This window comes from Dasypus novemcinctus, chromosome 10 (genome assembly GCF_030445035.2).
Source record: "Dasypus novemcinctus isolate mDasNov1 chromosome 10, mDasNov1.1.hap2, whole genome shotgun sequence".
Lineage (NCBI taxonomy): Eukaryota > Metazoa > Chordata > Mammalia > Cingulata > Dasypodidae > Dasypus > Dasypus novemcinctus.
This window is the reverse complement of record NC_080682.1, coordinates 2,789,352-2,815,604: the sequence shown is the minus strand read 5'-3', so window position 1 is coordinate 2,815,604 and position 26,253 is coordinate 2,789,352. Positions and strand designations below refer to the sequence as shown.

Genomic DNA, 26,253 nt, shown 5'->3' with positions numbered 1-26,253 from the left:
CCAGTGCCCGGGGCATGCGGCCAGCCCCCGCAGCTGTTCCCAGGAGTCCCGGGTGGGGACTTGGCCAGACCGGACGGACGGACTGAGCCTCTGAGCGTCATTGTCTCCAGTGACGTTGGCGGGGAGCCTTGGGCAGGCCCCACCCGTCGCCTTCTAGAACCGGACACCGCCCCTCCCCCGCCTCGTGCAGCCCGGGTGGCGGAGTCAGTGCGTGGGTGGCGGAGTCAGTGCGTGGCCGGGGCTGCTCGGGCGGGGAGGGCCTGGGAGATCCGTGTCCTCCACCAGGGTGGGCTGGTGACGGACACGCCGAGGGTGGGTAGCAGCGGGACAGGGCCCACTCGCAGCACGGGGGGGGCCTGGGCTTCGGGGAACTTTCTGGCTGGGGGAGGGCAGAGACGAGGGGAGTGACAGTCTGAAAGTGGCACCTCCACCCAGCGTGGGGGGATGTCACAGGCCCCACTGGGTCTCAAGATCCTGAGGCGGGGGGGTGGGGCTTGCTGTCCATTGGCTGGGTCCTGGGGGCTGGGTCCAGGGAGAAAACCGTTCCCTGCAAGGAATTTTCTCCCAAATGACATTACTTGTGAAGGCGTCTGGGGCCGTGTCCCTCCAGAGTAGAAAAGGCCACGGGCAGGGCCACCCCTCCACTTGCTGGACCCCCTGGGGCCCCCACCCCAATCACCCCCATGTGGTCCCCAGGTGCCAGCCTGCAAATCAGCTCCTAGGATGGGTCGCCCCCCCACTCAGGTGGGTCTCTGGAGCTGGGGGGCTGGGGTCTCCCTGCTGGGCCCCCCCCCACAGAGTAAGTGCCATCCCGGATGCCCTTCCTGAGCCTCGGAGGTCACCCGCGGGCCGCCTGGGGTGTGCGGGCAGGCTCGTGGGAAACGTGGGGGCAGAGCGCACCCACCTCGGGGGCGAGCAGGGCTGCTGGGCCGCAGGAGTGACCGTGGCCGTGGGCCCCGGGGGGCGTGGACAGTGACCAGGTGGGGCCCAGCTCGGGCCATCTCAGACAAACTTGGCCCCCCCCCCAGGAAGCCCTCCAGGCCCCCCGGCTCCCTGCCCGCCGCCGCCCACGTGGGAGTTCGCAGAGACCAGGCTGGAAGAGGTGCCCAGGGCGTTTATTGGCAGGCCGTGCCTGGGGGTGGCGGTCACTGGATGTGGGCGCTGCTGTGGGGCACCGGCCTCCTCCAGAGGGCCAGGAGCACCAGGGAGTTGACGACGACCTGAACGTGGCCGAAGATGGCGACACCGAAGCTGCGGTACAGGAGGCCGCCCAGGGTGGGCCCCACGGTGCGGGTCAGAGGCTGCACGGAGGCGCACAGGCCCAGCATGGTGCCTGCAGGGGGGGGTCGTGCCAGTGGCGCAGCGGGGTCCCCGCCGGCCCCCTGCCCCACCGCCCAGGCCCCGCCGGCCACACGAAGTGGAGCAAACCCCGGTCTCGTCCCTGCCCGGCAGACGGCCCCAGCCTCCTCCCGGGGTTCCTGGGGGGCCTGACCCCCCCCCCGCCCCCGGCTTGGGGTGCCCGGGTGCGCCCCCAAGTTCCCAGCGCCAGAGCCCGGAGGAGGCGCCTGGAACCTGCCAGGCCTGCCGAGGTGGGGCCTCGGGGTGCGGGCTGGGAACTGCCCTCCGGCCGCCCCCTCCCCCCGGGTGTGGGTGCCCCTGCCCGGCACAGCTCCTCCCCAGGGGCCCCTGCAGCCGCAGGTGGGGGCCAGAGAGCCGGGGGGTGTGACCAGAGCAGACCGAAGGCTCAGCGGGGCAGGCGTCCGGGGTGGAGCTGGGGGGACGCTGCTGGGGCCCGAGCGGGGCCGTGGGCGCCCCGTGTCTGCCCCACTCCCCGCTGCCCTCCGGGCCTGGGGGAGCCCCGCCCACAGGTGGGGGTGCCCCGGGAGACCCAGGGAAGCCCCTGCACCCATCTCTCCCTGTCCCAGGGCCGCCCTGGGGGCCGGGGGCTTCGAGGGGCCGTCCCGGCGGGAGCCCCACCCCGGCGCCCGAGCCCCCTGGGGGGGAGGCCTGCCCGGGCAGAGCCAGCGCGGGGGCGTTCCAGAGCAGCCGCTCCCCCCGCCCACTGGCCCCGCAGACTCAGGAGCAATTACCGCCCCCTCACGGTCTGGTTCCCAGGCTTGGCGCTGGGAACCGGCTCGGCTCCTGCCCGGCGGGGGGGCGGTGCCCCTGGCACCTCCGCGCGTCCCGGGCCCTCTTCCCTGCCAGGCGGCCCTCCCCAGCCCCCTCCTCCTGGCCTCTTCGGGGCACGGCCCCACCTCCTCCAGGAAGCCCTCCTGGCCCAGCCCACGCAGAGACCGGCACTCCCTGGACCTGGGGTCACAGGTTTGGGGGGGACCCCCAAAGCAGCCCGGAGAGGAGGGGCTCCTCCTGGCCTCTGGGCCTCGCCTGCTCCTCCAAGAGGAGGAGGGCCCCTGAGCTGGGGATGCCTCACGGGGTCCTGGACCCCCCACCAGCCCACAGGGCTCCCCAGGCCAGCGTCCCTGGGACAGGGCGGGGAGCAGGTCTTGGGCTGGGCGCGGCCTGGGGTCTGTGTGTATGGGGGCTGTCCTTCAGGGGCTGGCCTGGGGGCCTCCTGGAGGCAGGGGCCTCGAGGATCTCCCTGGCTGTGTGCACTCACCCACCTGAGCACCTACTGCGTGCCGGGCTCGGGAAATAGCGGCGACTGCAAGGCCAGCAGTGCCAGCTCTCCCTCCTCCCTCCTTAGTGGCCTTCTGCCCAGGCTTCAAGGCCCAGCCAAACGCCACCTCCAGGAAGCCCTCCTCCTGTCTCCCCGGGTTGGGTGGGTGGGGGCAGAGCTCCCCCCCTGGTCCTCTTGTGGCCCCCCACCCCAGCCTTGACCTACCCCACTCACTGAGACCCCAGGCCCCTGCCGGAAGATTCCCAGAGGCGGGCCCCCGCGCTCACCCGTGTCCGAGGGGGCCACAGCCTTGGCCAGCATGGCGTCTGTGACCACGTTGAGCGTGCAGAGGCTGAAGACCAGGCCGGGCGCCAGGAGGCAGAAGTGGAGGGTGCTGGACATCAGCGCCTGCGTAGGGCGGGGCGGGGCCCCCGGGTGAGGGCGCCGCGTGGGCCCAACAGCCCCCCGAGGTCGCGGCCGCGCCCCCGGCTGCAGACCCCCCCCCGAGTGGTCAGAGGGGCGGGGGTGAGGGCGCGGCACGCTCGGGGGCGGGGGCTCACCATGGCCAGTCCCACGAGGCCGAAGGCCAGCACGCTGGCGCGCAGCAGCGCCCACTCGGAGAAGCAGCTGCTCAGCCGCCCGATGACCAGGCCCTGGACCACCTGCGCGAGGGCGAGAGGGCGGCGGTGGGCGTGGGAGGGCGGCGGCGGGCGCCCGGAGGGCCCTCGCACCCAGTGGCTTGCCCTGCACCCGCCTCGGCTCTCGGTCCTGGGGGGCCGGGGCCCGTCCGGGCGCCTCACACGCACGCTCCCCCGCGTGCACGCACGTGCCAACACGCGCACACACGCCACACGCCAACCGCACGTGTCATCTCGCCACCGTAATTTCCAATGAGGATTAATCTCGTCTGAATCTCGGAAGGGGGGGTCATTGCCGATGGGGGGGAGCAGGCCTTGGCAAACCTCCTGGGCGCCCCCCAGAGTCACGCAGCCCCGGGTCCCCCCAAAGTCACCCAGCCCCGGGCCCCCTTCCGGCCAGCCCGTCCTCCTCAGGCCCCTCTCTAGTGCCCAGGTGGGAAGGGCCCCGTTCAGCTGGCAGACGAGGAGGCCGAGCCGGGCCTCGGCCGGGGACGGGGTGGGGGCCTCTGCCCGGCTGGCCCCCCCAGCAGGCCCGGTGAGCGGCACCAGCTCCACTGTCCTCGAGGGCTACTCTCTTGTTGACAGCTGGGTAAACTGAGCCTCAGAAGGCTGGTCACTTGCCAAGGCCACCAGGGAGCTGGTCAGAGGAGAAGCTGGGGGGTGGCCGGGTGGGGGTTCCGGCAAGGCCCGGGTCCCCTGGGCCTAGATCATGGCGGGGTCCCCAGAGATCCTGAACGTCCGGCTGGATCTCCTCCCCTCCACAGGGCAGCGGGGGCCCCAGGCTCAGGGACCCCTAAATGGGAGCTGGGTGCCCCTCGACTGCTGCGGGGAGGGCCCAGGCTCAGGGACCCCCAAACGGGAGCTGGGTGCCCCCGTCTGCTGCGGGGAGGGCCCCGTGGGAGGCAGAGGCCGCAGGTGTGACTCAGCAGGGCCGAGGGGGCGCTCCCAGGCAGGGCCCCACCGGTCAGGCCGGAAGGGCTTGGGGCCTCGCAGCGGCGCAATCTGAATTTCCCCGGTTACCTCTGACGAGCAGACGTGGCTGTTCGAGACCCCGCGGGCAACGCCGGCAACCGAGGCTCTAATTTTGAGGGTCTCAAAAAATCCCCCTCTGCCTGCGCGCCCGCGTGGGCCTGGCGCGGGGCGGGGGCTTCACAGCGGCCTCGGCCCCGTGCGGGCCCTGGGCCCCCCCGCCAGCCAATGCTGGGGCAAAGCTCCACAGCCAGGGTTTGGGGTGCCTGTGGCTGGGGGGTCCCATGGGCCTGCAGCAGGGCGGGTGCTGGGTGGGGGTCCGGGCCCAGGGCCGGTGGAGGCTGCTGCTCCGAAGCCCCCGCCGGCTGAGTGGGAGAGGTGCTGGCCCCTCTCCGCCCGGACCCCCAGCACTGGTGCCCCCCTCTGCGTTCTCCCACCGGAGGCCAAGCTTCTGCCCACCCCTCGCCCAGACGGCGCAAGCCAGGCCGCCCTCCCTGCTGGCCCCTGCCCCGACCTGACCCCGAGAGGCACGTTGGGTGGCGGGCTGCCAGGGAGGGTACCCCCGCTCGGCCGGGGCAGGACCCCGAGGAGCGGCAGGGCTCCCACGACTCCCCTCGCCCCCCTCCCCGGGGGGAGCCCTGGCCCCGCTCCGTGTCGGGATCTGCAGGTCTCATGTCCCGGAGGCTGAGGCCCACCCTGCGGGGGCCCGCGTCTGCCCACACCCACGTGGCCGGCCCGGCCCCCACCCTTCTGGGTCGGCGCGGGGCTGTAAACCAGGGGACAGACGGGTATGGAGGGGGCGGGCAGAGAGGCCAGGGCGTGTCCCCCACCGGCCCGCAAGGTGAGTGAGGAGGGAGACGGGGGGGCTGCAGCACCCGGCCCTGGACCCCCAGGATCGGCACCCTCGGGGGCCCACGCCCCTGGGCCTCGGCACTGCCCCGCTCCGGGGCTCACGGGGCTTCCCCCAACTCAGCCTCTGCTCCAATGACAGGCCCCCTCCCCTACCAGAGCACCCCTGCCCTTCTCAGGCCCCTCTGCCCCCCAGCCCAGGAGGGGCGGGAGCTCGCTCGGGACTTCCCCGCCCATCGCCCTTGGGATCTATGAGACCAAGGACAGTGACTGAGGGGCGGGGCCACCAAAGGGTCTCACAGGTGGGTCTGCGAGGGCCAAAGGTCCTTTTCCTGCAGCCCCGCCCCAGCACCCCAACTGCGCACGGGGAGCCCCGGCAAGGGGTGGGTGCCGTGGCCCCTAGGGAGAGTGGGGGCAGGACACAGTTGGTGAGGGCACGGCAGGGGGCCACGCCACTCGGGATCTCTCCCTCCACAGATGCCCAACACAGCCCTGGGCACCCACCGTCCTGGGCACAGTGGGGGCTGCAGCCGCCCCCCAGGCTGCACCCAGCCCGGGGCTCTGGCCCACCCACCATGCCCCTCTGGCCCACCCACCATGCCCCTCTGGCATCCCTGCTCCTCCACTGTTTGAGCTGAGTTGGGGTCCCCGGGCCTCGCCCTGGACTCTGTCCTGTGTCCCCCGCCGTCCCCCGGTCCAGCCCCCACCCTGCTCAGCGCAGGCCACCATGTCCGCGCCTGATGGTCCGGGGCCAAGGCCTCGTTGCCGGCTCCTGCAGGTCGGACAGAGTCGAGGCTGCAGGGACCCCAGCCCGGGCGGGCACCCACTTCTAGGAGCCGGGCTCTGGGCCGCCCCCTCAGCGGTTTACCATCACGATGGCTTCTTGTTTTCTGCTCTCTCTCCCCGGCAGGGACCCCTCTCCCAGGGCGGCGATTCTGGCGCCAGCACCCAGAGGCGCGGGGAGCAGGTGGCTCGGGGGGTCGGAATGTCAGGGCAGCCCACGCTTCCGGGGCGCCCCCGGGCCCTAGAATAGCCCCTCCCGCGCCGCGGCTGTCGCAGGCAGACCACCCAGGCGGCGGTGCGGTGCCACCTGTCCCCGGTGCCCCCACGATACCACCCACCCTAGGCCGCCTGAGGGTTCCCCTTCCCACGCCCCCCCCGCCCCAGGCCCCAGCGCTGCCCCGGGATGGGCCTCGCTCACGCTTCGGGGCCCTCTGCCCTCGGAGCTCAGCCGATCCGCCCGTCAGGAGGGACCCCGCGCGAGAGGCAGGCACGCGTGGGCAGGACGCGGAGGCCAGGCGCCGCCCCGTGCCCAGCTGTAGCTCTTCTCCCCCACCTGGCCTTGTCCACTGCCGGTGCCTGGGGGGCCCCCGGTGGCCCCGGGACCCCTGGCAGACTGTGGGCAGAGGCCCAGTGCGGCCGGCCTCCACCGGGGTGACCCTCTCTCCACGCCGGCCAGCCCTCTTGGACGGAGCTCTAGGCAGGAAATTGGGGCCACCTCCTCCAGGATGGCCACCTGCCTGTGCCCAGTTTGGGGGCTCCCCCCTGTGCTCCCCCATCAGGGACCCCAGGGCACTGGGCTCTTTCCTCCCTGTGACTGAAGCCCCCCAGCTACCCCGACATCCAGCCCCGCCTTGCGCGTGACAGGGAGCCCAGGAGAAAGCTGGCCTCTGGAGCCGGCCGTCCCGGGTGCAAATCTCGCCCTGGTCGCTCCCGGGCTGTGCAGTCTCACCCCCACCCCCAGCCTCACGGGGCCCCCAACCTGCTGAGCAAGGGTGTGATTGTGGCTGCCCGCAGGGTCCAAGGGGGTCCCCAAGTGCCCCCCAGGGCCTTCACCCCCTGAACAGCCTAGGAGGGTACAAGCTCGAGGCCCCGTCCTGAGACCCCCATGTGCCGGGGGACAGCACAACCCCCCCCAGGCCAGGGCCCCGCCGACCGCCTCACCAGGGGCCTAAGGGGGAGGGGAGGGAACATGCAGGGACCTCGCCCAAGAGCCCAGGGGCAGCTTCCTGGGAGGGGACAGCTCCAGGGGGCCAGCCAGGCGGGGGGGCTGGCGTGGGCTCAAGTGTGGCCCCGGAAAGAGCTGCTGGAGCCCTGAGCCCCGGCACGCCTGAGCGCCCCGGTTTGGGGACAGGGTCCGTGTGAGTTAAGGCCATGCTGGTTTGGGGGCCAGCGCCTGCTGATCTTCGGAGAAGAGTGGACGTTGGACCCGGCTGGACCCCAGGACGACAGGGCAATGCCTGGGGCGGGGCAGCCCCAGCGGAGGGTGCGGGGGGCTGGGGGGCAGGGGGGGTCCCGGGCCTCTGGCCCCTGCGCTGTGACAGCCCGTTTCTACCCATCCCGGGCGCTGTCGTCAGCTCAAACAGCCCCGGGTGCTGCTGGGAGGCAGCAAGCACGGGCCAAGCAGTCCTGGGGTCGGGGGCACGGGGGGCTGGGCGGGGCTGGGGCGCTAGCGCACGGGGGTCCCGGGAGCCGAAGGCGTGGACGAGCCGGGCAGGCGGGGCGGGGGACTGCAGCCCGCCGTCTGCAGTGTCTGGAGACCCCCCACCTCCCCGCCCTGCGCGCCTGGTCCCCACTCACCATCTGCAGGACCCCGAAGTAGGACATGAGGTAGCCAGCCTGGGCGGGCTCCAGGCGGAAGAAGTCCACAGAGATGATGGAGAACATGACCATGAAGAGCCCTGGGGAGGGCAGGGGTGACACGGGAAGCCCCCTTCCCGGAGGCAGCCGCGCCGTCGCTGGGAGCCGGAGCAGCCCGCGGGCCGGGGGATGGAGAGCCCGGGCTGCCCGCGGGGAGGACGGGGCCCAAGTCCTGCCCGTGGCCCTCAGGGGCCGCTTTCTACTTAACCTGGTGACTCGGGCTCTGGCCACTGCAGCCCAAAGAAAGGCCCAGATGGGCAGGTGGGGCCAGGCGGGGCCAGCCCCTCCCCAGGGAGCCCCCGGCCCGCAGGCGGCGGGACTTCCTGCCGAGGGGTTGGCCCTTTGGCACCGGCGTCGAAGCGTTCGAGCGCGTTCGCACAGCGGCCGCCTCGCTAATCTGTCCTCTGCCCTGTCCCACGGGGCCCTGGCCGGAGGCGGCCGCAGGGCCACTTGGGGTGGGGCCTCGGGCTGAAGGAGGGACGAATGGGTGTCCGGAACGCCCGCCCCGGCCAGGAGGCCTTGGCAACCAGAGGGCCGCGCGGAGCAGCGAGCGGGGCTGGACACGCGCGCCTTCGCCTCGTCCGGCTGCCCCTCCCTGGCCCCCGGGGCCGTGGCTCGGAGGCGGCTGGAGGGAGGGCGACAGCACTGCTGTGTTCTCCCCCCGCGCAGGGCCCACGAGAGGCCGGGCCTGCGGCTTCAGGAAGGCTGCCACCCCCGACCTTGGTCCCCGGGGCCCTGAACCCCCACAGTGCCAGGCCCCAGCCCCCCAGGCAGGCAGTGTGGGGCTCACCTGAGGGGAAGCCGGACACCACCTTGATGAGGAAGACTGGCAGGACGCCCGGCAGCAGCAGCAGGCGGCTGATGGCCTTCAGGTCAAACACGCCGGCCTTGGGTCCATCTGGGGCGCCTGGGGAGGCCCGTCAGAGCACCGGATGGCCACGGCAGACCACCCCGACAGCCCATGGCAGACCACCGGATGGCCACGTCAGACCACGGATGGCCACATCAGACCACGGACGGCCCACATCATACCACCCTGATGGCTACATCATGCCATGGATGACCACGTCAGACCACAGATGGCCACATTACACCACCCCTACAGCTCCATGTCAGTCACTGGAATGGCCACGGCAGACCACGGAGGGCCCACGTCAGACCACCCTGATGGCCACGTCATGCCACGGACGGCCCACGTCAGACCACCGGATGGCCATGTCAGACCATGGACGGCCCATGTCAGACCACAGATGGGCAGGTCAGACCACGAATGGCTAGGTCTAACCACAGATGGCCACATCAGACCACCCCCAATGACCATGTCAGACCACTAGACAGTCCATGTCATACCACCCCAGTGGCCAAGTCACACCATCACAGGACCATGTCAGAGCACAGAGGGCCACATCAGACCACTGAATGGCCAGGTCAGACCACTGGACGGCCATGTCAGACCACCCACGGCCCACTCAGACCACTGGACAGTCAGACCACCTGGACGCCCTCACCCCTCCCTGACCTCGGCCGGGCCTCGCAGGCCAGCTCTCAGCAGAGACCCCCGCCCCTGGCTTTGGCACTGCACATGGGAGTGGGAGCTGTGGACACCCCGGCACCCCCTGCTCTGGCCCTCGGTGGGTGGGGGCCGGGGCAGCTCTTCACACCCCAGGCAGGAGGGGAGGCCTGGATTCCAGGGGGCGCTCGGGACCCCCGGCCTGGGCACGGCGATGGAGGCTCCTGTGCCCCTGGCCCACGTCACCGCGCAGCTCGTCCCCAGCTCCCACGGGGCAGGACGAGCAAGGCCTGGTGGGAGGGCAGGCCGCTCGGCGACCAGCGACCGCTCCGCCCTGACCCACTGGGCACTTCCGGGTGTGATGGCCCTCGGCCTCCCGGCTCTCGGGGTGACCTGCTCTGCTTCCCCTCCTCAGCCCCCCGGGCCCTGCTCCTTCCTCTTGACTCGGGGTCACGTCTCCCAGCCAAGGGTGGCTTCCAGGGTGCGTCTGTCCATCCAGGTCTCACTCTCGGCCACTTGGCAAAGAGGCCTGGGGACACAGGGGTGGGGACGCGACAGGACAGAGCTGCCTGCAGGAGACCCCTGCGTGGTGCCCTGGCCCCGCGCGTGCCTGGCCCCCCGTGGCCGGGGCTCCTCGAGTCAGCACCCACCCTGCCCTAGACGCCACCTCATCCAGCTGCACGGGCCTCCTGGGTCCTGCCAACCCCCTGCTGACCAGGCCCTGCTGGGTCCTCCCCCGCACCTCCTGTGCCCTGGACGCAGCCTCTCGGACCCTTCCAAGGTCAAGGGGCCCCCTGTGACTGCACCCAGCTCTGCTCTGAGGGCGTCGGAGCTGGGAGGTGCCCAGGACCCTGGAGGGGCTCGAGGGTTGAAAGCAGGCGCGAGGGCACCCCTGACCTCTCCGTGTGCCCATTGCCCACAGCAGGACACCCCCCCCAGCAGACCAGAAGCCTCTGCGGCCGGGTTGGCACGTCACGGGTGCTGCAGGGAGGTGGCCGCACGGAGCCTCGCCCGAGCTCCAGGATGCTGCCGACGGAGGGGCTATGCGCTGGCCCTGGTGGGGTTTGCCCGCAGGGGTCACGGGGTGCGGCCCTTCCAGTGGGCTCACCTGGGGGCCTACCTGGCGGGTTGGTCTGGGCGTCTGCACTGGCCCCTTTGGTGCTGGCCGGGATGCAGGCGAAGCTGACGGCAGCTCCCAGGAGGTTGGCCACGAGAGCCACGACGGCCGGGCACTGAATCCTGCGGGCGACACCAGGGCCCCCGGGCTCGGTCCCCAGGCCCCCCCGCAGCCCCCGCCCCCTTCAGTCACACTCGGGCCTCAGCGCCTGCGAAGACTCAAGCCAACCCCCGTGTCCGGGAGCCCTTGGGCACGAGGGTTGGGTGCAGGGGCGGGGGGGGCAGAGCTCTCGCCACCCATCCTCTCGCTGGGCAGCTACCTCCGAGGTCACGGTGCGCAGGACCCTCAGCCTCCGTGGGCAGGTGGGGGTCCTGCCCGGGGTGGGAGCTGGCTGCCACAGGCCAGAGGGGCCCCCGAGGGCAAGCCTGCTGTGTGCACATATGTGGGTGCGTGTGTAGGCATGGGCGGAGTGTGTGGGTAGCCTGCTCGGGCCTGGGGGGGACTGCACCCCAGAAAGGCACTTCCTGGACCTGGGGGGCTCCTCCCACCAAGTGGCCTGGCTGGAGCCAGGGTCAGAGGCGTGCGTGGCCCCAGAGCAGGGACTACTCCGCCAGGACCCCCAGGGAGGGCGACCGCAGCCCTGCCCCCCTGCCCCCCTCGGGGACTGAGCAGGGGCAGAGAGAAGGGCCTGTTCTCCTGGCTCCAGCCCCGGGGCCTGGCCGGGCGGGGACAGAACCTGCTTTCTTTGCCGGATGCCCCGGAAATGCCAGAGCAGGGGCGGCCGCTCAGGCGGCTATTTTGGGAGGCAAGTGACGAGAGGCGCCGGCGGCAGGGGCCAGGACCCCCTCCCCGCTGGCGTCGTGGCCGTCACTCGGGGGCCAGCCCACCAGAAGGCCGGGGCTGCCCCCTGGCCGGCAGAGAGGCGAGCGGGCCGGCCCCCGGGAGCCCGGTACCCCCTCGCACCCACAACGCCGACTCCTCCCAGAACAAAACGCCGGAAAGAGCCCCGTGCTGACCGGCGCGGCAGCAGGGCGGCCTCTGCCTCGGGGCCTCCGGCCAGGCCAGCCGTGAACTGGACGTGCCTCTGTCCTCGAAGCCACAGCCCGGAGCCCTCCCCGCGGCAGAGGCAGCCCCCACCCGCCCGCGGGGGAGCTCGCCCCTGTGTCCTAACGTGGACCCCCGTCGGGCCTGCACTGGCACAGTCAGTCCTTTCTGAAAATCTGAGCAACCCAGAAGGGCGGGGGGCGGCTCACTGTCTGTGCTGGGATGGCTGCACAGGGGGTGGGCAGGCGGATGCGCGGGGACAGCGGCAGGCAGGTGGCGCAGGCCCCTGAACGGCGGGCCCCTCGCCGTGGCTAACTCGTGGGGCCACGCCTCCTCGGTGGGGTGGGAGTCCCAGAGGCTGCACCCTGCCGGGGTGCCCTCTGACCCCTTGCCAGGGCTGTTTCCCTCCGGCCCTGCGGGAGTGGCCACCCCACATCCGGAGTCCTTTGTCCCCAGGCCGCCAGGGCCCCGGGGGCAGGTGTGGCACGGTTGTCAAAGGCCCTGTCCTTACCCGCGGGCAGGTACGGCTCCCCCATCCCCGATTCTGAGCTTCGGTCCCCCTGCCCCTCCCCGGCTGGGCCCCTCCCACTCTGACCAAAGTCACCCGTTGCCAGGAAGGGCATCCCTCCACCTGGCCACGGGGCACTTCACCCAGCAGCTGTCTGGGAGGGGGCGGGGCAGATGCCCCGGAGAGCCCCCTGGGGGCCCTGTCCAGGGCTCGGGGGAGAAATGGCCCGGCCCCACTTGACCCATGCCCCCTGCGGTGGCTGGATGGCGTCTAAAACGGACATCTTATGGGGCTGCCCCCGACTCCGGCCTCCCTCTGCCTCCCGAGGCCCCCGCAGAGTCCCCAGGCCCTGTCTGGCCGACCCTGCTCAGCGGGCTGTGCCCCCCGACATGCCCCCACCCCCCGCCACACAGCCCCACCTGATGGCAAGTCCTTCCCTCCCCAGGGCCTTGCAGGGCTCGCTCTTCTTCCTGACTTACGGTCAGGCCCAGCCCTTCTTCAGCGCCCACGCCTCGTGTCTCCTCAGACCACCCTGACCGCCCACGGGTGCAGTCCCTGCCCCGTTAACGCGGGCCTCCCTGGGCCCCGGCGCGTGGAGCCCACTTCTGCACCCGTCGGCGTCTCCAGGCGAGGAGAGGTGCAGGCCCTGCCTGGCGGGCTCGGGCCAGGCCGTCCCCTGGCACCGCCTCGGGGGCTCGTGAGCTGTGGTGGGACTCCTGGCCCACGGGCGCCCGAGGCAGGCCACGTGCCGGCTCGGGGCTCCCAGGGGAGGCCTCGGGCCTCCCGGGAACGAGGCCTCGGACAGCAGGACAAGGGCCGGCCAGGCCCGCAGGGAAGGGGTCTCAGGGAGCAGGTAAGGTGAGCGGGGCTGGGGCTGGAGCAGAGCCCCTCAGCCGGCTGGTGCCCAGGAGGCGTCCACCCTTACCCCACAGAGAGCTGGCGTCCGCGTCTCTGGACGACCCCCGGCCCACTCCCTGGTTCCCACCAGGCCAATACGCGTGGCCGCCCTGGTGGGCATCTGTCCAAAGCCAGGCCACCCCCAGGACGGGGTCCCTCGGCGCCCAGGCCAGCAGCCCCGAGCCACGCTGGGTGGCCGTGCCCGGCTGCCCTCGGCCGGCTGTCTCCACAGGCTTCAGCCCCCGCCCAGCCCGGCCTGCTGTGTCCCCGGCACTCCTGCCACCCAGCTCAGCCCCGAGAGGTGTCCTTCCTGGACAGCACCGAGACCCCCGCCTGTCCTCCCCTCCCCCACTTCCGGGAGCCTCACGGCAGGGGGCCCTAGCCCACCCCTTCCAGTGCCAGAGGACAGAGGCCCGGAAGGACTGGCCGAGGGCGGCTGGAGCAGCCCTGTGCCTCGGCGTGTGGGAGGAGCACCCTCAGCCGCTCTGGGGCGGGGCCCCCGCTCAGGCCGACCGGGCTGCCTCGACTGGACGCAGCATCTCACGGCCCCACCCCCTTCCCTGGAGCCTTGGTTTCCTCCCGGGACCCCCTCCCTGGGGTCCCCTCCTCACCTGCCCTCTCAGGGCTGCACACCCCAGCCGGGAGGCCAGGGGTTCTCTTTGCCGTCAGGCCCACGGCATGGCCGGGTACCGATAAAGCTTTATTTACAAACACAGGCACCACCTGGGCTGGGCTGCCCCACCCCGCGCCACCTGCACCCATCCCTGGGGTTTCCTCGCGCGCCGTTGGGCTCTTCCCCACCCAGGTGTGTCTCCAGCCTCTCAGGTCGCACGCCAGCCCTCGACGGTCTCCCCTCCAGCGGTCCCCTCGGCGGTCCTCCCCGACCCGCCTCTGTCCCTCACACCCCACATCTGCCCGCCGGCCCCACCTTCCCCGAGGACCCGGGTCTGACCCTCCTCGGCGCCCCCGACTCCTCCGGGGCCGAGCTGCCCTCCTCACTCCACCTGCAGCCACCCCCCCCTCCCCGCCGCGGCGCCGGCACCTCCCTTCCCACCTGCCCAGGGCTGGTCTCTCAGCTGCAGGGGACCCGCCACCCCGACCCTGTGACCCCGCCGGCCACGCGCCCCGCCCCGCCTACGGCCCTCGCCCCCTGCTCCCAGATCCCCGCCTCCTCGCTTTTCTCAAGACGGCCAGGCCACCCCGGCCACGGGGCCTCGGCACCCAGTGCCCTGCCAGGCGTCCGCGCTCAGCTCCCCGGGAGGCCCCCCCACCCGCCCCGTCCCTGTCCGCCGCCCCGGCCTGCCACCTCCCCATGGTGCCCTGTGGGTGGCGTCCGCCTGTGGGAGGGAAGGGCTGAAGCCCGGCCCCCGGGGGACTGGAATTCCGGTGTGGGGCGCAGGCAGGCCAGCCGGGAGGACCTGCCCGCTCACGGGGCGCAGCAGCCCTTTGAGAGGGGCAGCCCGGGGCCCGGGATGCGGCCAAGGGCACCCCCCGTCATGCAGCCCACCTGGGGAGGGCGGAATGGGGCCTTGACGTGTGCCCGCCCCAGGCCGTGACCTGGGGCTCAGCCGGGGGCCCCAGGGCCGCCCCCACCCGAGGCCTGCGCAGCTGGTGACTCAGGCCCTGACCTGGCGGTACCACCGCCCCCCCCAGCCCCGGCGGCGACCAGGCGGACCAGCACCCGTCCCGGCAGGCCCAGGGCTGCCCGCCAGCTCCTCCGGGGCGTGGGTGGGGGGCAGGGGCAGCCGGGGGACCCACGCGCGCCCCAGCTCCCATCCAGGCCCGGGGAGGGCGGGGATCACGTGGGGACGGGCTTTGGCACGGGGCAGGGGGCCCTGGAGCCTGCCTCCCCCTCCCTGCGTGGGGGTGGGGTGGGCGCCACCGCTGGACCGGGCCCTTGGGGCGCACGGGGGGAACGAGGGGGCTGCAGCAGTGTGGCCCCGCGCCCGGCTGGCCCTCGGCCCCCCCAGTCCACTCTGGGCCTGAGGCCCTTGTGGGAGACCCACCCCCACCCTGGCAGGCTGGGCCTGGGAGTGGAGGCCTGGGGCTCCGTGGGGGAGCCGCCCCCTCTCCTGGGCCTCAGTTTCCCTGTCCCCCCGGGGGATGAGAACTGAGGCTCACGGCTCGCGTAAAGCGCCTCAGCTCTTAGGATGAAAGGAGGCGGGGAAGCTCACGGAATGTTCCGGAAGGTGAGGGGCAGTCGTGGAGAGGCGATCTTGGGGGTGGGAGAGGGCGGTGAGCGCTGGCTCTGGGGCGCGCGTGTGCCCGTGTGCGCGCCAGGCGCGGGGCTGGCTCTCGCGCCCCTCCTCGCGCAGGCCTGGCATCCGGGATGGGACCTGGCGCGGCCCACGGGCAGCAGGAGGCCGCACCGGGAGGGAGGGTGTCCGAGGGAGGCCGCCTGCCTGGCTCCAGCCGCCGGGGGTCGCCCCCCAACTGTCGCCACCCCCCTCGGCCCCCCGCATGTCGGTCAGTGGCCTTGTGGGGCGCAGGACCAGACCACGTGTGTGGGGCTGTGGGAGCGCCCCGGGCCCCCCCAAGGCAGGGGCCCCCAGGGGTCTCGCCAGTCTAGCCCCCCAGAACCCAAGGTCCGGGGTGAACCTCCTGCACAAAAAGACCAGGTCACACTCGGGCCTCGGGGACCCCCTCAGCTGCCCCTGCTTCCCCGTGCTCGATGTCCTCCTGAGCCCCCAGACAGGAAGCGCCCCGGGCCTTAGCGCTGCGGGGGTCCCACCTGTCTGCCTCACGCACAGCTCCCTTGGGCGCCTGACCCACCCAGCACAGCCCTTTGGCACCCCAAGCGGCTCAGATGGCAGCCCAAGGCCCCCGCATTTGCCATCTTCTGCTGACACCCCCACCCCGCCCCCAAACCCACCTGGCATGTGCTCTCTGCTCTCTGCCCTCTGCCCTCTGCCCCCAGCCCGGGCAGCAGCCACCTCTCTGGGCAGTGCACCCGCACCGCAGCCCCCTCGCGCCTCCCGCGGGCCCCCGGGGCCTGCCACCCGGCCCTTCCGCTGCGCAGGCCTGCTCCCTGCCCTCTGCCCACCGGGTAAGCCCCGACCCGGGGCCGTGGCACCTGCACTTTCCTCACCCCCCTCAGGGGTGCTCCTGCCCCCTCCCCCGCTCAGGACACCCTCCACTGTCACCTCTTGGAAGGGGGCTGACCCCGGCCTGCCCGGCCCCTGCTCCCACCTCTTTAGACCCCTGGTTTCACCTGGCGGGATGGTGACACGCCTCCACCCCTCTGGGCGTCAGTCTGTCCTGCCCACTGCTGCACCCGCGGAACCAGGAGTCGAGGGGCGCTTAGTCGCCGAGCAGCCAAAAGTACGAGGTGCTCAGAACCACCCGCCGCCGGCCCTGCTGCCCGCTCCTGGCCGTCAGCAGAGAGGGACACCCTCAGCTGAGGCTCTGATGACCCCGGGGAAGGCAGCTCAGGGCCTGCGACAGAGCCCTGCGGCACGCGCTGGACACCTCCCCGCAGAAAGGAAGGTTCCGGAAGGAGTCCACCGTGCCCTCCCACTGGCCCGAATCCTTGGCACTTGCCACCACCCAGCTCCACTGTCCTGGGACCCTCAGGGAGCCAGGGCTGCAATCCAGAGGCCCTGCTCCTGGCCTGGGGCTGGGCAAGACTGGGGAGCCCGGTGCTGACGGGGGTGTGCGCCCCACACGGAGTGGAACCCCCGCAGTTTGCACGCTGGGGGTCAGGCCTTGGGAAGGATGCCTCTGACCAGGTGGCAGGTCAGGGCTCCGCCCAGGGCGGGCTGGGAAGCGCCAATGCCAAGTCCACTCTCAGGAATGAAGCTGCCCTGGCTGTGGGGTGGGGGGCCCCTCTCCCTGGCCTGGGTCCTGGGTCCTGGGTCCCAGGTTCAGTTCTTTTTTCGGGCCCAGCCAGCCCCACGGAGAGGGGCGGGGGGGGGGCGGTGCTGGGGTGGGGTTCCTCTTGCAGATCGCGTGTCTTTTTGGACAGGCCTTGGGGGGTGTGGAGGCGCCCAGGGCTCGGGGGGAGGGGCAGAGGCTGGCAGGTCGCACCTGCGAGCTCACCTACGCCCCACAAGCGCGGAAGCCCCATCAGTGGGGACACTTCGAGGGGAGGGAACATGGGGGGGCTCCCACGGCTCCCCCCAACCTCCGTCCCAGCTCCCGCTCTGAGCCCCCGCCTGGGGCTGGTCCTGGGCCCCTGCCTGGGCACGGCCAGGTGGGAGCCTCGAGGGCAGGGCTGCCAACCTGGCGAGACGAGCACTGGGATTTACCGGCTGCACATCCACGAGGGAGGGAGATGCTACCTTTCAGTGAGAGCTCAGAGAAAGTCAAGTGACAGGTGGACTGTTTCCCATCAAGCTCATGGGACCCCCGAAATCGTTGCACGGACCCCCCCTCGTTAAAGATCCCTACTCTAGGGGAAGCTGGAGAGGGGCTGTCCCCATTTGTTCCAGAAATGGCGGCTCAGAGTGCAGGGCTGGGGTCACCAGCCTTGCCCTCCCCTCTCCTCCCGGTGCACCCCAGGCCACCCACCCCTGCCTGCTCCCGGGGCAGCACCGGGCACCTCAGGGCCTGCCGCCCCACTTCCCACAGGCCAGGCCCATTTCCTCTGGCCCGGGCCGGGGGACGCCCTCCGGGGCTCAGCCCTGGGACAGCCTCGGGCGCGGCCGGCGGGCGGGTCTCGGCGCGGGCGGACAGTGCCCCCTGCCGAACTCGCCGTGGCCCGGGCCACCGTGTGGGGCGGGCAGGTGGGGAAACCGAGGCCCCGGGTGCAGGGCCCGGACCCCGCCCCTCGCCCCCCTTCCCCGCGCCCGCGCCGCCGCTCACCCGCACGCGGTGCTCAGGGTGCCGCCGAGCAGGGAGCCGAGGATGACGCCGACGCCGAAGCAGAGGCCAAGGCGGCCCAGGGCCGCGGGCCGCTCCGCGGGCGCCGTCAGGTCGGTGATCACCATCTGGGCGGCTGGGGGCGCGGGGGCTCAGGCGCTGCCCCCCGCTCCGGCCCGCCCCGCCGGCCGCCCGCGCCCCCTCCGCCGCCCGCGCCCCGCACCTGGCATCGTGTGCATGAGCGCCGCGGGCAGGCGCGAGGCGAAGAGCAGGGCGACGCCGGGCAGGGCGGCCGGGCCGCAGGCGGCCGCCAGCAGCAGGAAGAGCGCCGAGGCGGCCAGGAAGGACAGCGTGAAGGCCGCGCGCGCCCCGCGCTGGTCCGCGAACCTGGGGGGGGGTGCGGTCAGCCCGGCAGCCGCACCCACGGCCCCTGCAGGTGGCTCTTCAGGGTCCCCTCACCCCGGCACCCCACCCTTGGCAGACGGGAAGGTCAGCCTGGACCGGGCCCTCCCGGGGCAGGCCTGCCCCCCTGCGCCCCCACTTTCCCCGGGGCCGCCGCGGGGCTGCGCAGGGGCAGCTTTGGCGCCGGAGGGCACTGTGACCTCACAGTGTTGGCTCTGCGTGGACGGAGGGGACGCTGGGTTTTACTGAAAGTCTTCCCAGGCCCAGTTGGGGAGCCCCCTCGTTCCTCCCTGCACCCCGTGCAGCCCCCGTCCTGTCCACAGGTTGGGGTGTCCCCGGCAGGTCCCTGTGCACAGCGCTCCTGGGCTCAGGCCACAGCACCGAGGCCAGAGACATTTTGGGGACCCCCACTCCCCAGAGCTCCTGCCTGGGTCCCCCAAATGACCATTTCCAAAAAAGCGGGTGGGAGGCCCTGCTCAGTGGGATTTGCAGTTCTGGCTTTCCACCGACGGCCTCCTCCCCAGAGAGGACTCCGGGGCCGGGCCAGGGCGTCCACCCCAGCCTGCGGGGCAGCCGGGCTCTCAGGTGCCTCACTGCCCATCAGCGCGACAGGAGCCGCCATCCCCCCTCCGCGGGGGCCGGCGTGAGGTCAGGGGTCCAGCCTGCCCCTGGCCGCCGAGCGCCGGTGGGGGCCGTCCTGGGGGGCCGTGCCCCCCTTCTCCATACCTGCCGAACAGCGGCCCGCCCAGCAGCTGGAGCACGCCGAAGAGCGTCTGCTGGTAGCCGAAGGCCACAGGGTCGAGGCCCAGCCTCTGCGCCAGGTACTGCAACACAGGAGGGGCCGGGGACCACTGCAGGGGCAGCCCGGGACCCTCCGCCCGAGCCCGGCCGCACCGCAGAGCTGCCCGGAAGCTGGCACGGGAGCCCGCCGTGCCCGGCCCGGAGGAGGCCCCAGGCTGGCGCTCCTGCCTGCTGCAGGTGGCCTCAGGCGCCACCGGGGTCCCGCACTCCCCCCCCCCCCCCCCCGCCAACGAAGCCTCATGCCCTAAAAGCCACAGCCCGACGGGAGTGTCTGGGCCGGCAAGTGAGTGACCAAAGGAGCTTGGTGACCTCTGGGAGGCGGCCCATTTCCTGGCAGGTCGGGGAGGCCAGGGCCCATGATCAACAGCCCTCCAGAGTCCCCAGGGGACCCCAAGCCTCCCGTCTGCTGACACGTGTGTGGCCACTTCTCCAGCCCTTAAAACCACCCCTTGAGAAGCAGATGTGGCTCAAGCAGTTGGGCGCCTGCCTACCACACAGGAGGTCCCAGGTTCGGTTCCGAGTGCTGCCTAGAGAAGACCAGCAGGACAGCGAGCTGGTGTGGCAAGTTCATGAAACAAGACGACACAATGAGATGACGCAACAAGGAGACACACGAAGAAGCACAACAAGGCACACAACAAGCAGGGAGTGGAGGTGGCTCAAGTGATTAGGCGCCCCTTTCCCACACGGGAGGTCCTGGGTTTGGTTCCCGGTCCCTCCTAAGAAGACCCAGAGCAAAGAGCAAGCACAAACGATGTGTGGAGGGATAAACGAAATAAATCTTTTAAAACTAAACGAGCAAACAAAAGTCTCCCCCGCCCCCACCGCCTCACCTCCCCGGCCCAAGCTTCCTCCCCATGCCCCACCCCTCTAGGCCCTCGCCCCCGCCTCTGGCTCCCGCCAGCCTGTCCCCCACGGTCAGCTGCAGCGTCAGGCCACCTGGTCCCGCCTGCTCTGGACTCGCCTGGCCGCCCGCCTTCTCAGCTGCCCTAGCGGCCCCCCGCCTCGCCTCCTCCCCTGCACTCGCTCCTGGGGGAGCCCCCTGGGGCCAGGCACAGACCCCGGCTCCCACTGCCAGGACCTCGGCGCCCCACTTGGGCGTCTGGAGACTCCTCCATCCCACCCGGCACGTTCGAAGCTGGGCTCCCGGGCGCCCAGCCAAGGCCCGCCCCTCTTGCCGCTGCCCCATCTCAGTGGCTGCCCCTCCACCCCCCGGGGCGTGCTCGAGCCTCCCCGACCCCCACTCCCCGCACACCCCACGCCCACGCCAGCCCCTCCTGCGACTCAGCCTTCGCAGGAGATCCAGGTTCCTGCCACTTCCGGCCCCCCAGACCGGCCCCCACACCTGGGTTCCTCTGGGCCCCTGGCCCCCCTCAGGCCTCCACGCCTGCTCCCCTCCCCCCCCCCACCTGCTCCAGCCACACCCGCCTCCTCGCTGCCCCAGGGCCTTTGCACGAGGCCTGGGTCTCGTGCCGCTGCTCCCCAGCACGCCCCTGCTCTTCCGGGGACCACGCGCTGCGTCTGTCCCGCTGTGTGTGCTATGCTCGCTCTGCGTCGTCCGCCGCCCTCCCCACGCGAGACCACCAGCTCCGAGGGCAGGTATGCTCCGTCTACGTGGTGACTCGGGCCAAGCCCCCTCCTGCCCCAGAGCCCCAGGCCCAGGGTGGGTGGCCCTGGCCAGGGCCTCGGAGGACGAGGGGGGCCCTGGGTGGGCCCTGCTCTGCCCGCAGGGTGTGAGCTTGCCCCCAAGCGCCTCTGAGCCTCGGGCAGCGCCACGCTGGGCCCCGGGCCGCCTTCTGTTCGGCCCGGCCTGCTGACCCCGTAGGGGCCACATCCTCACACTGAGCCCAGCGTGGGGCTGCTCCCGAGGGCCTCCTGGAGACACCAGAAAGAAGAAAACCTCTGGGGGCCCTCGGCTGCAGCCCCCTGGACGCTGATGCCCTGGAGAGTGAGAGGCTGGGGGCCAACTCCGTGAGGGTTGTTGAATGAACAAGCGACCGTGAAAGAGGGAATGAATGAACGAGGGTGAGCGGGTGCCAGCAGCCAATTCTTGGCGACCCTCCTCCCGTGAGCCAGGGGGCAGCACAGAACAAGGCAGACCAGCCCCTGCCCTCATGAGACTGAGGAGCTTCTAGGACGCAGAGATGGGGTGTCGGGTGGTAGGGCTGCGGGCCGAGGGCGCACGGAGCAGGGTGAAGGTTCGCGGCACGTGATGCCACTGGTCCGGGCACCTCGGAGGAGGTGGCCCAAGCAGAGGCTGCAGCAGGGAAATGAGCCGAGCAGGTGTCGGGGGGCACGGGGGTCAAGGCCATAGGGCTGGGGGGGGGGGGCGGCACACAGAGCAGCCACGAGCCCCGGGGAGCGCTGGGCGGCCGCGGGGGCAGCTCCCTCAGCCCCTCCCCAGGGCTGGCGAGCAGCCCCAGCGCAGGACGCGGTTATGGGGCGGTGGAGAGGCCCAGCCCTGGGGTCCTTACACAGCCCTGGGCGGCCTGCAACCCCTGGGGGCGGAGCCGCCGCACCTCCCCCCACCCAGATGGGAGGTGGGAGGGACCGTGGGGGTACATGGGTGGCCCGGCTGCCCGCGAGGGGGAGACTCACGGGCATGATGGAGAACTGCATGAAGAGGCAGGTGAGGTCCAGGGTGGTCAGCGTGTAGGTGAGCAGGAGGACCCCCGGGCGGCCCAGGGCACCCAGCCCGTGGGGGCGCGGGCCCTGGCCCCTGGGGGCCCGGGCTGTCCGCATCCTGGCAGGTGCCGCCGGGAGCCCAGGAAGGACCTGAGCAGGTCACCGGATGCCTGGGAGCAGGCAAGGGGCAAAAGTCCAGCAGATCTGGGCAACAGTGCTGAGTCACTGGGCAGGTGGCACCTCCTGGCCTCGCCTCCGGGATGGGCCTGTGGGAGACGGCGGCGCTGAGGGCCCGGCCCCCTCCACCCGGAAGCCTCCTCAGGCCCTCCTGCTACCTGCTCTCACCTGGAGCCATGCCCCCCAGGTGGGGAGGACGGGCCAGGGGGTGGCTCTCAGCATGCCCACTTTAACCGAGCGCCAGGGCCGGCGGATGGCAGCTGCTTGGGAGAGGCTGAAGCTGGGGGGGCGCTGCTCAGGCCAAGGACTCGGGGTCTCCCTCGAGGACCACGGCCCCCGGGGACAGGGATGGGCGCCCCCACACCCCAAGAACAGGCTGGCTCAGCTGCCGGTCTTCGGGAGGAGGCAGCGGCACACGCCAGCAGCAGAGGCGGGAGGCGGCTGGCCGCGGGGCTGGGGTGGCCTGGGGCTCTGCGGGCCACAGCGCACCGCCCACCGCCATCGGCCGCCCTCGGAGGGCACTGGCCTGGGCCTGGGCTAGGGAGACCCTGGCCCCTCTTCCCCGTCCACGCCCAGAACGCAGCTCCCGGGTCAGAACTCAGATGGCACAGCCTCTCGCGCCCCCACACCCGCGGGGAGAGCGGTTGCCCCCCTTCCTGGGCAGGGCCCCCACTCCCACCCCCACCCCCACCGGTGCCCTGGGCGGATGGACATCGTGCCATTCCCGGGGGGGGGGGAGGTCGGCAAGTCGTGCCAGATTGACACCCGGCTGCCCAGCTGGGCCGCGAGGGTGGCCTTTAGGGGTCCGGGGTCACGGGGGACAGGGCCGCAGCCCCGGGCGAGGCAGGGGGAGCCGGGCCGAGGTGCGGCGGCAGTCCTGGGGGGCTCCAGGGCACCTCGATGGGCAAAGGCTGGAAGCTGTGAGAAGCGGCGATCCCCGCCCAGGGCTGAACTCCAACCGGGTCCTCCCGGACGGGCTCTGCTCCCGCTCTTGTCCCCTCGCGGCGTTCCAGCCCCCGCGCCCATTGGCCTGGCCCGCCCCGCCTCCGCCTCCGCGGGCCCCGCCCCTCCGCCCTCGTGGGCCCCGCCCACCCCGTGGTGGCCCCGCCCTGGGCCCCCGACCCTCCGCCCTCGTGGGCCCCGCCCGCCCCCTGGGCCCCGCCCCTCCGCCCTCGTGGGCCCCGCCCGCCCCGTGGTGGCCCCGCCCCGGGCCCCGCCCCTCCGCCCTCGTGGGCCTTGTCCGCCCGGTGGTGGCCCCGCCCCGGGCCCAGCTCCTGCGCCCTCGTGGGCCCCGCCCCCTCGTGGTGGCCCCGCCCTCCGCCCCGTGGGCCCCGCCCCTCCCGCTCCATGGGGGCCCGCCCCCGTGGGCCCCGCCCGCCTCGTGGTGGCCCCGCCCCGCCCGGGCCGGCCCAGGTGCGCGGGGCTCGGGGCTCGCTGGCCCGCTTGGCAGGAACCCGCCTCTTCCCGCTTTTCTCCTGAACTGGGCCTGGGGCCTGGGGCGTGGTGGGCAGGAGCTCCGACCTCTCGGGCCGCGCAGGGCGCCCACTCGGGGCCTAAAGGAGCCGTGGGTGGCGGGGGGTGGGGGTGGGGGGCCGAGGGGTCAGGACCGGAGGGGGGTGGAGGGAAGGGAAAGGGGATTAGAGGAGGGAGAAAAGGAGAGGAAGAGAAAAGTGGAGGGCTGAAGTTTGGTGGGGATGGAGGGGCAGAGGGAAGGGGGCAGGGGGCGGGGCTAGCCTGCCCCTCCAAGGACCGCGGGGGGTGGGACCTCGGGGTGGGGGACCCGGCCCTTTCTGGGCCCTACACAGGCCGGGAGGCAGGGGAGGTGCTGAGGTGCGGGTGCCCCACTCCCCCCGCCTGGACACCTGGCCTCGTGCAGCCCCCCTCTCACAGCCCCAGGAGCCCCTGCTGGAAGCCCCCCGGGCACAGGAGCTCCTGAGAACACCTGTGCTGCCTGGGACCCTGCCCTAAAGCCGCCCAGACCAGAGCCCTAAGGGCCAAAGCCATGCAGCTTGCCCTGCCCGGCACAAACCCCAGGGAGCCCCGGGGGCTGGGGAAGGCGAGGCCCCGACAGACCTCCGGGCGGCCCCCGCGGGGCAGCTGGCCCGTCCACCTGGCCCTCGTGCCTGTCCCACCAAGTCTCCCCGGAGCGGGTGACGCCCCAAGCTTCCGTTCAGCGAGCAGGGGAGGGTGCGTGCCAACGGCGAGGGGGTCTGTCTGGGAGGGGGTGACCCAGGTCACCCACAAACACGGCTCCAGAGCGTCAGCATCGGCCTCCACGAGGACAGAACCGGGGGCCTGGGCCTGGCCCTGCTGGGTGCCAGCGGGGGTGTCCAGGAAGGGCTGGCCCAGGGCAGCAGGGGCAGGGCTCCTGGGGGACGGCCAGAGCCCACGTGGCTCCTCCGTCAGGGCGCGGCCGAGGGACGGCTGGGGTGAAGGCCCCCGGTGGGCCAGAGGCTGGTGGAGGGCTGCGGGCGGCGCTGGGCAGGAAGGGGCTGCTGTACTCACCGCTCGGCGCAGCAGGGTCCGTGGGTGCTGGGAACTGGTTGGAGCAGTAGCAATCGGATCTTACCAGCCCGTCTGTCACCTGCAGGCTCGGGCCAGGGGTGGGCGGGGCGCACTTCCGGGTTTAGACCAAGCCTGGGAAAATCGGCTTCAGGCCGGATGAGGACGCACGGGGGCCCTGGACGCCGCTGGCCCGCTCACTCAGCCGACCGACAAGCGCCCCCAGGGGGCTCCCTCCTCCGTGCTTCCCGCACCCACCGCCGGCCTCGGGGCCAGTTCTGCCGGCCCACGACGGGAGGGGACACAAGGGGAGGGGACATGAGGGCCAGGTGCCGAAGGGCACAGACAGGGCTCCGAGGTGGGCCCAGCTTGACGTTTAGGGAACCGCGGGCCCTGGATGGGGCCGGGGCAAGGGGTCTGCAGTGGGGTGAGGGTCGTGCGGCCAAGGCCCCGGACACAGAGGGTCTCGCCGCCGCAGTAAGGCCCCCAGGAGCACCAGAGGGCTGGGCCCAGGGGTGCGGGCGGAGAGATGCACCGGAGCTCCGGCTGCTGAGGGCTGGAGACCGCGACTGCTGCGCAAGGGAGGCCGTGGGGCGAGAGGGGCACCACCCAGGAGCTGGCAACCCCGAGGCTGAGCGCCCTAACGCCACCCACTGCTCAAGCGCCCCACGCGGGTGGCGGCAGCTCCCTTAACCCCAGACACGTATTGAGCACCTGCTGTGTGCCGCCCCTCTAGAGCGTGGGAGAGGGGCAGGTGATGCGCAGTCAACGTGGTGCCAGAGCAGGACCGGGGAGCTCGTGAGCACTGCGGCTTTGCTCTGCGGGTGAGCCGCCGCGGGGCTCTGAGGCTGCCTGAGCTTCTAGAAGGATCCTCCAGCTGCTGTGCTGAAGAGGGGCCGAGGGGTGTGGCAGCGGCAGCGTCCAGATGAGACGGACAGGCCTGGTGCAGGAAGAGCCTGATGGATTGGGCGAGGGGCACGAGGCGCCCTGCAGGTGGGCGCGGGCGTCAGCTGGGGAGCGTGGGGCTGACCGTGCGCGTGGGGACGGCGAGCTGGCGGCTGGACGCAGCCCGGCCCGGGTCCTGGCCTCTGGGGCCGTGGTGTGAGCTGAGATGTGGCAGGCCCCACCTCTGTCAGAGGGTGATGGTGGGGTTCCTGGGCGCGGGGAAGAGCAGGCGTGGGCTGAGGCTGAACCCCAATGCTAGGCGATTGGTGTGAGGAGCCAGGGAGGGGACCGGCCAGCGGGAGCGGGGGGCACCGGGGGCGCAGGAGAGAAGGCAGAGGGGAGGAGCCAGCCTGGGCCGGGCCCGGCAGCCGGGCTGTCAGAGAGCAGGGCCGGTCGGCTCAGGCCACGGTGGCTTTGGCCAGGGCAGTTGGGGGGCAGCGGGAGAGCTGAGGAACAACGAGGGGCTGAGGGCGTCTGGATGCCTCTTTCAAGTTTTGCCACAAAGGGGAACCCTGAGGGGAGGTGGAGTTAAGAAAGAAAAACATGTTTTTTTTAAATGACAGTGGTGGCAAACTGCTCATTGCTTACGGCGTGTGGGGGCCACGGGCACCGGGGTGGGTCACAGGTACTGGGGTGCTGGGCCAGGAGCTGCCAGCACTGGGGTGCTGGGCTGGGGGCCGTGGGCACTGGGGCGGGTCAGGACAGTCCCCTGGAGGGAGATTGCAGGGTGCCTGAATTATCCCCATTGACTTGTTATTGCTACTCTCAGGGTCGGCCCAAGGCCTGTCCGCGGCAGGACCAAAGTGGCGCAGGCCCAGCGCGGCCAGTTGCCCTCACCGGGCAGACCACGCCTGCCTCCAACAGCGACAGGCAGTTCCAGGCTCCGGCCAGCAGGCGTCGCCCGGAGCCCACGTTTTAGAGTCCAGGGCCCCTCGCGGCACCGCCCCGACGTCCCCCGGCCGCGCTGGCAGGGCTGTCCTTGAGCGGCGGAATCTGGGCAGGCGGATTCAGAGGCCCCTCTCCCCAGGAGCCGGCCCCGCCCCCTCTGGCCTGCGGACCCCTCCCGCCGGTCCCGGGGCCTGTGCCGCTCCTCTGTGGGTGCCTCGTGTGCTGCCTGGGCGGGCGAGGAAACTTCTAGAGTCTGAGGCTGGGGATGGAGTCTCAGTGCCGGGAGGAGGGGCTGGGCCCGGCCTCTCGTGCTGCTGTGGCTGC

At 72.2% G+C, this 26,253-nt stretch overlaps 1 protein-coding gene across 6 annotated transcripts; it reads right to left on the bottom strand.

Annotated features, from left to right (window-relative positions):
• Positions 1–1,099: 1,099 nt before the first annotated feature.
• SLC22A18 (solute carrier family 22 member 18) lies at positions 1,100–24,198 on the bottom strand. Of its 6 annotated transcripts, none has more exons than XM_058304968.2 (11): positions 24,100–24,198; positions 21,391–21,683; positions 18,718–18,815; positions 17,813–17,976; positions 17,593–17,725; positions 10,332–10,462; positions 8,504–8,620; positions 7,654–7,754; positions 3,178–3,279; positions 2,905–3,025; positions 1,100–1,333 (listed from the first exon to the last, which is right to left on the bottom strand). In XM_058304968.2, the coding sequence occupies exons 2-11, from the start codon at positions 21,532–21,534 to the stop codon at positions 1,146–1,148; spliced, it is 1,299 nt and encodes a 432-aa protein (XP_058160951.1). In that variant the 5' UTR covers positions 21,535–21,683; positions 24,100–24,198; the 3' UTR covers positions 1,100–1,145. The 6 variants fall into 6 exon arrangements, with proteins under 6 accessions (XP_058160951.1, XP_071073998.1, XP_071073999.1 ...); XM_071217897.1 differs by having other exon boundaries at positions 8,504–8,611; XM_071217898.1 differs by having other exon boundaries at positions 10,344–10,462.
• Between the last annotated feature and the right edge of the window lie 2,055 nt (positions 24,199–26,253).

Bases quoted from the DNA above. Each gene is read 5' to 3' on its own strand.
- SLC22A18 (XM_058304968.2), bottom strand. From the start codon at position 21,534: ATGCGGACAGCCCGGGCCCCCAGGGGCCAGGGCCCGCGCCCCCACGGG. The intron at 17,977-18,717 runs GTATGGAGAAGG...ACCCCCCCCCAG, and splicing joins GGCGGGCCGCTGTTCGGCAG to GTTCGCGGACCAGCGCGGGG. The intron at 7,755-8,503 runs GTGAGCCCCACA...TGCCCTCCCCAG, and splicing joins GGTGTCCGGCTTCCCCTCAG to GGCTCTTCATGGTCATGTTC.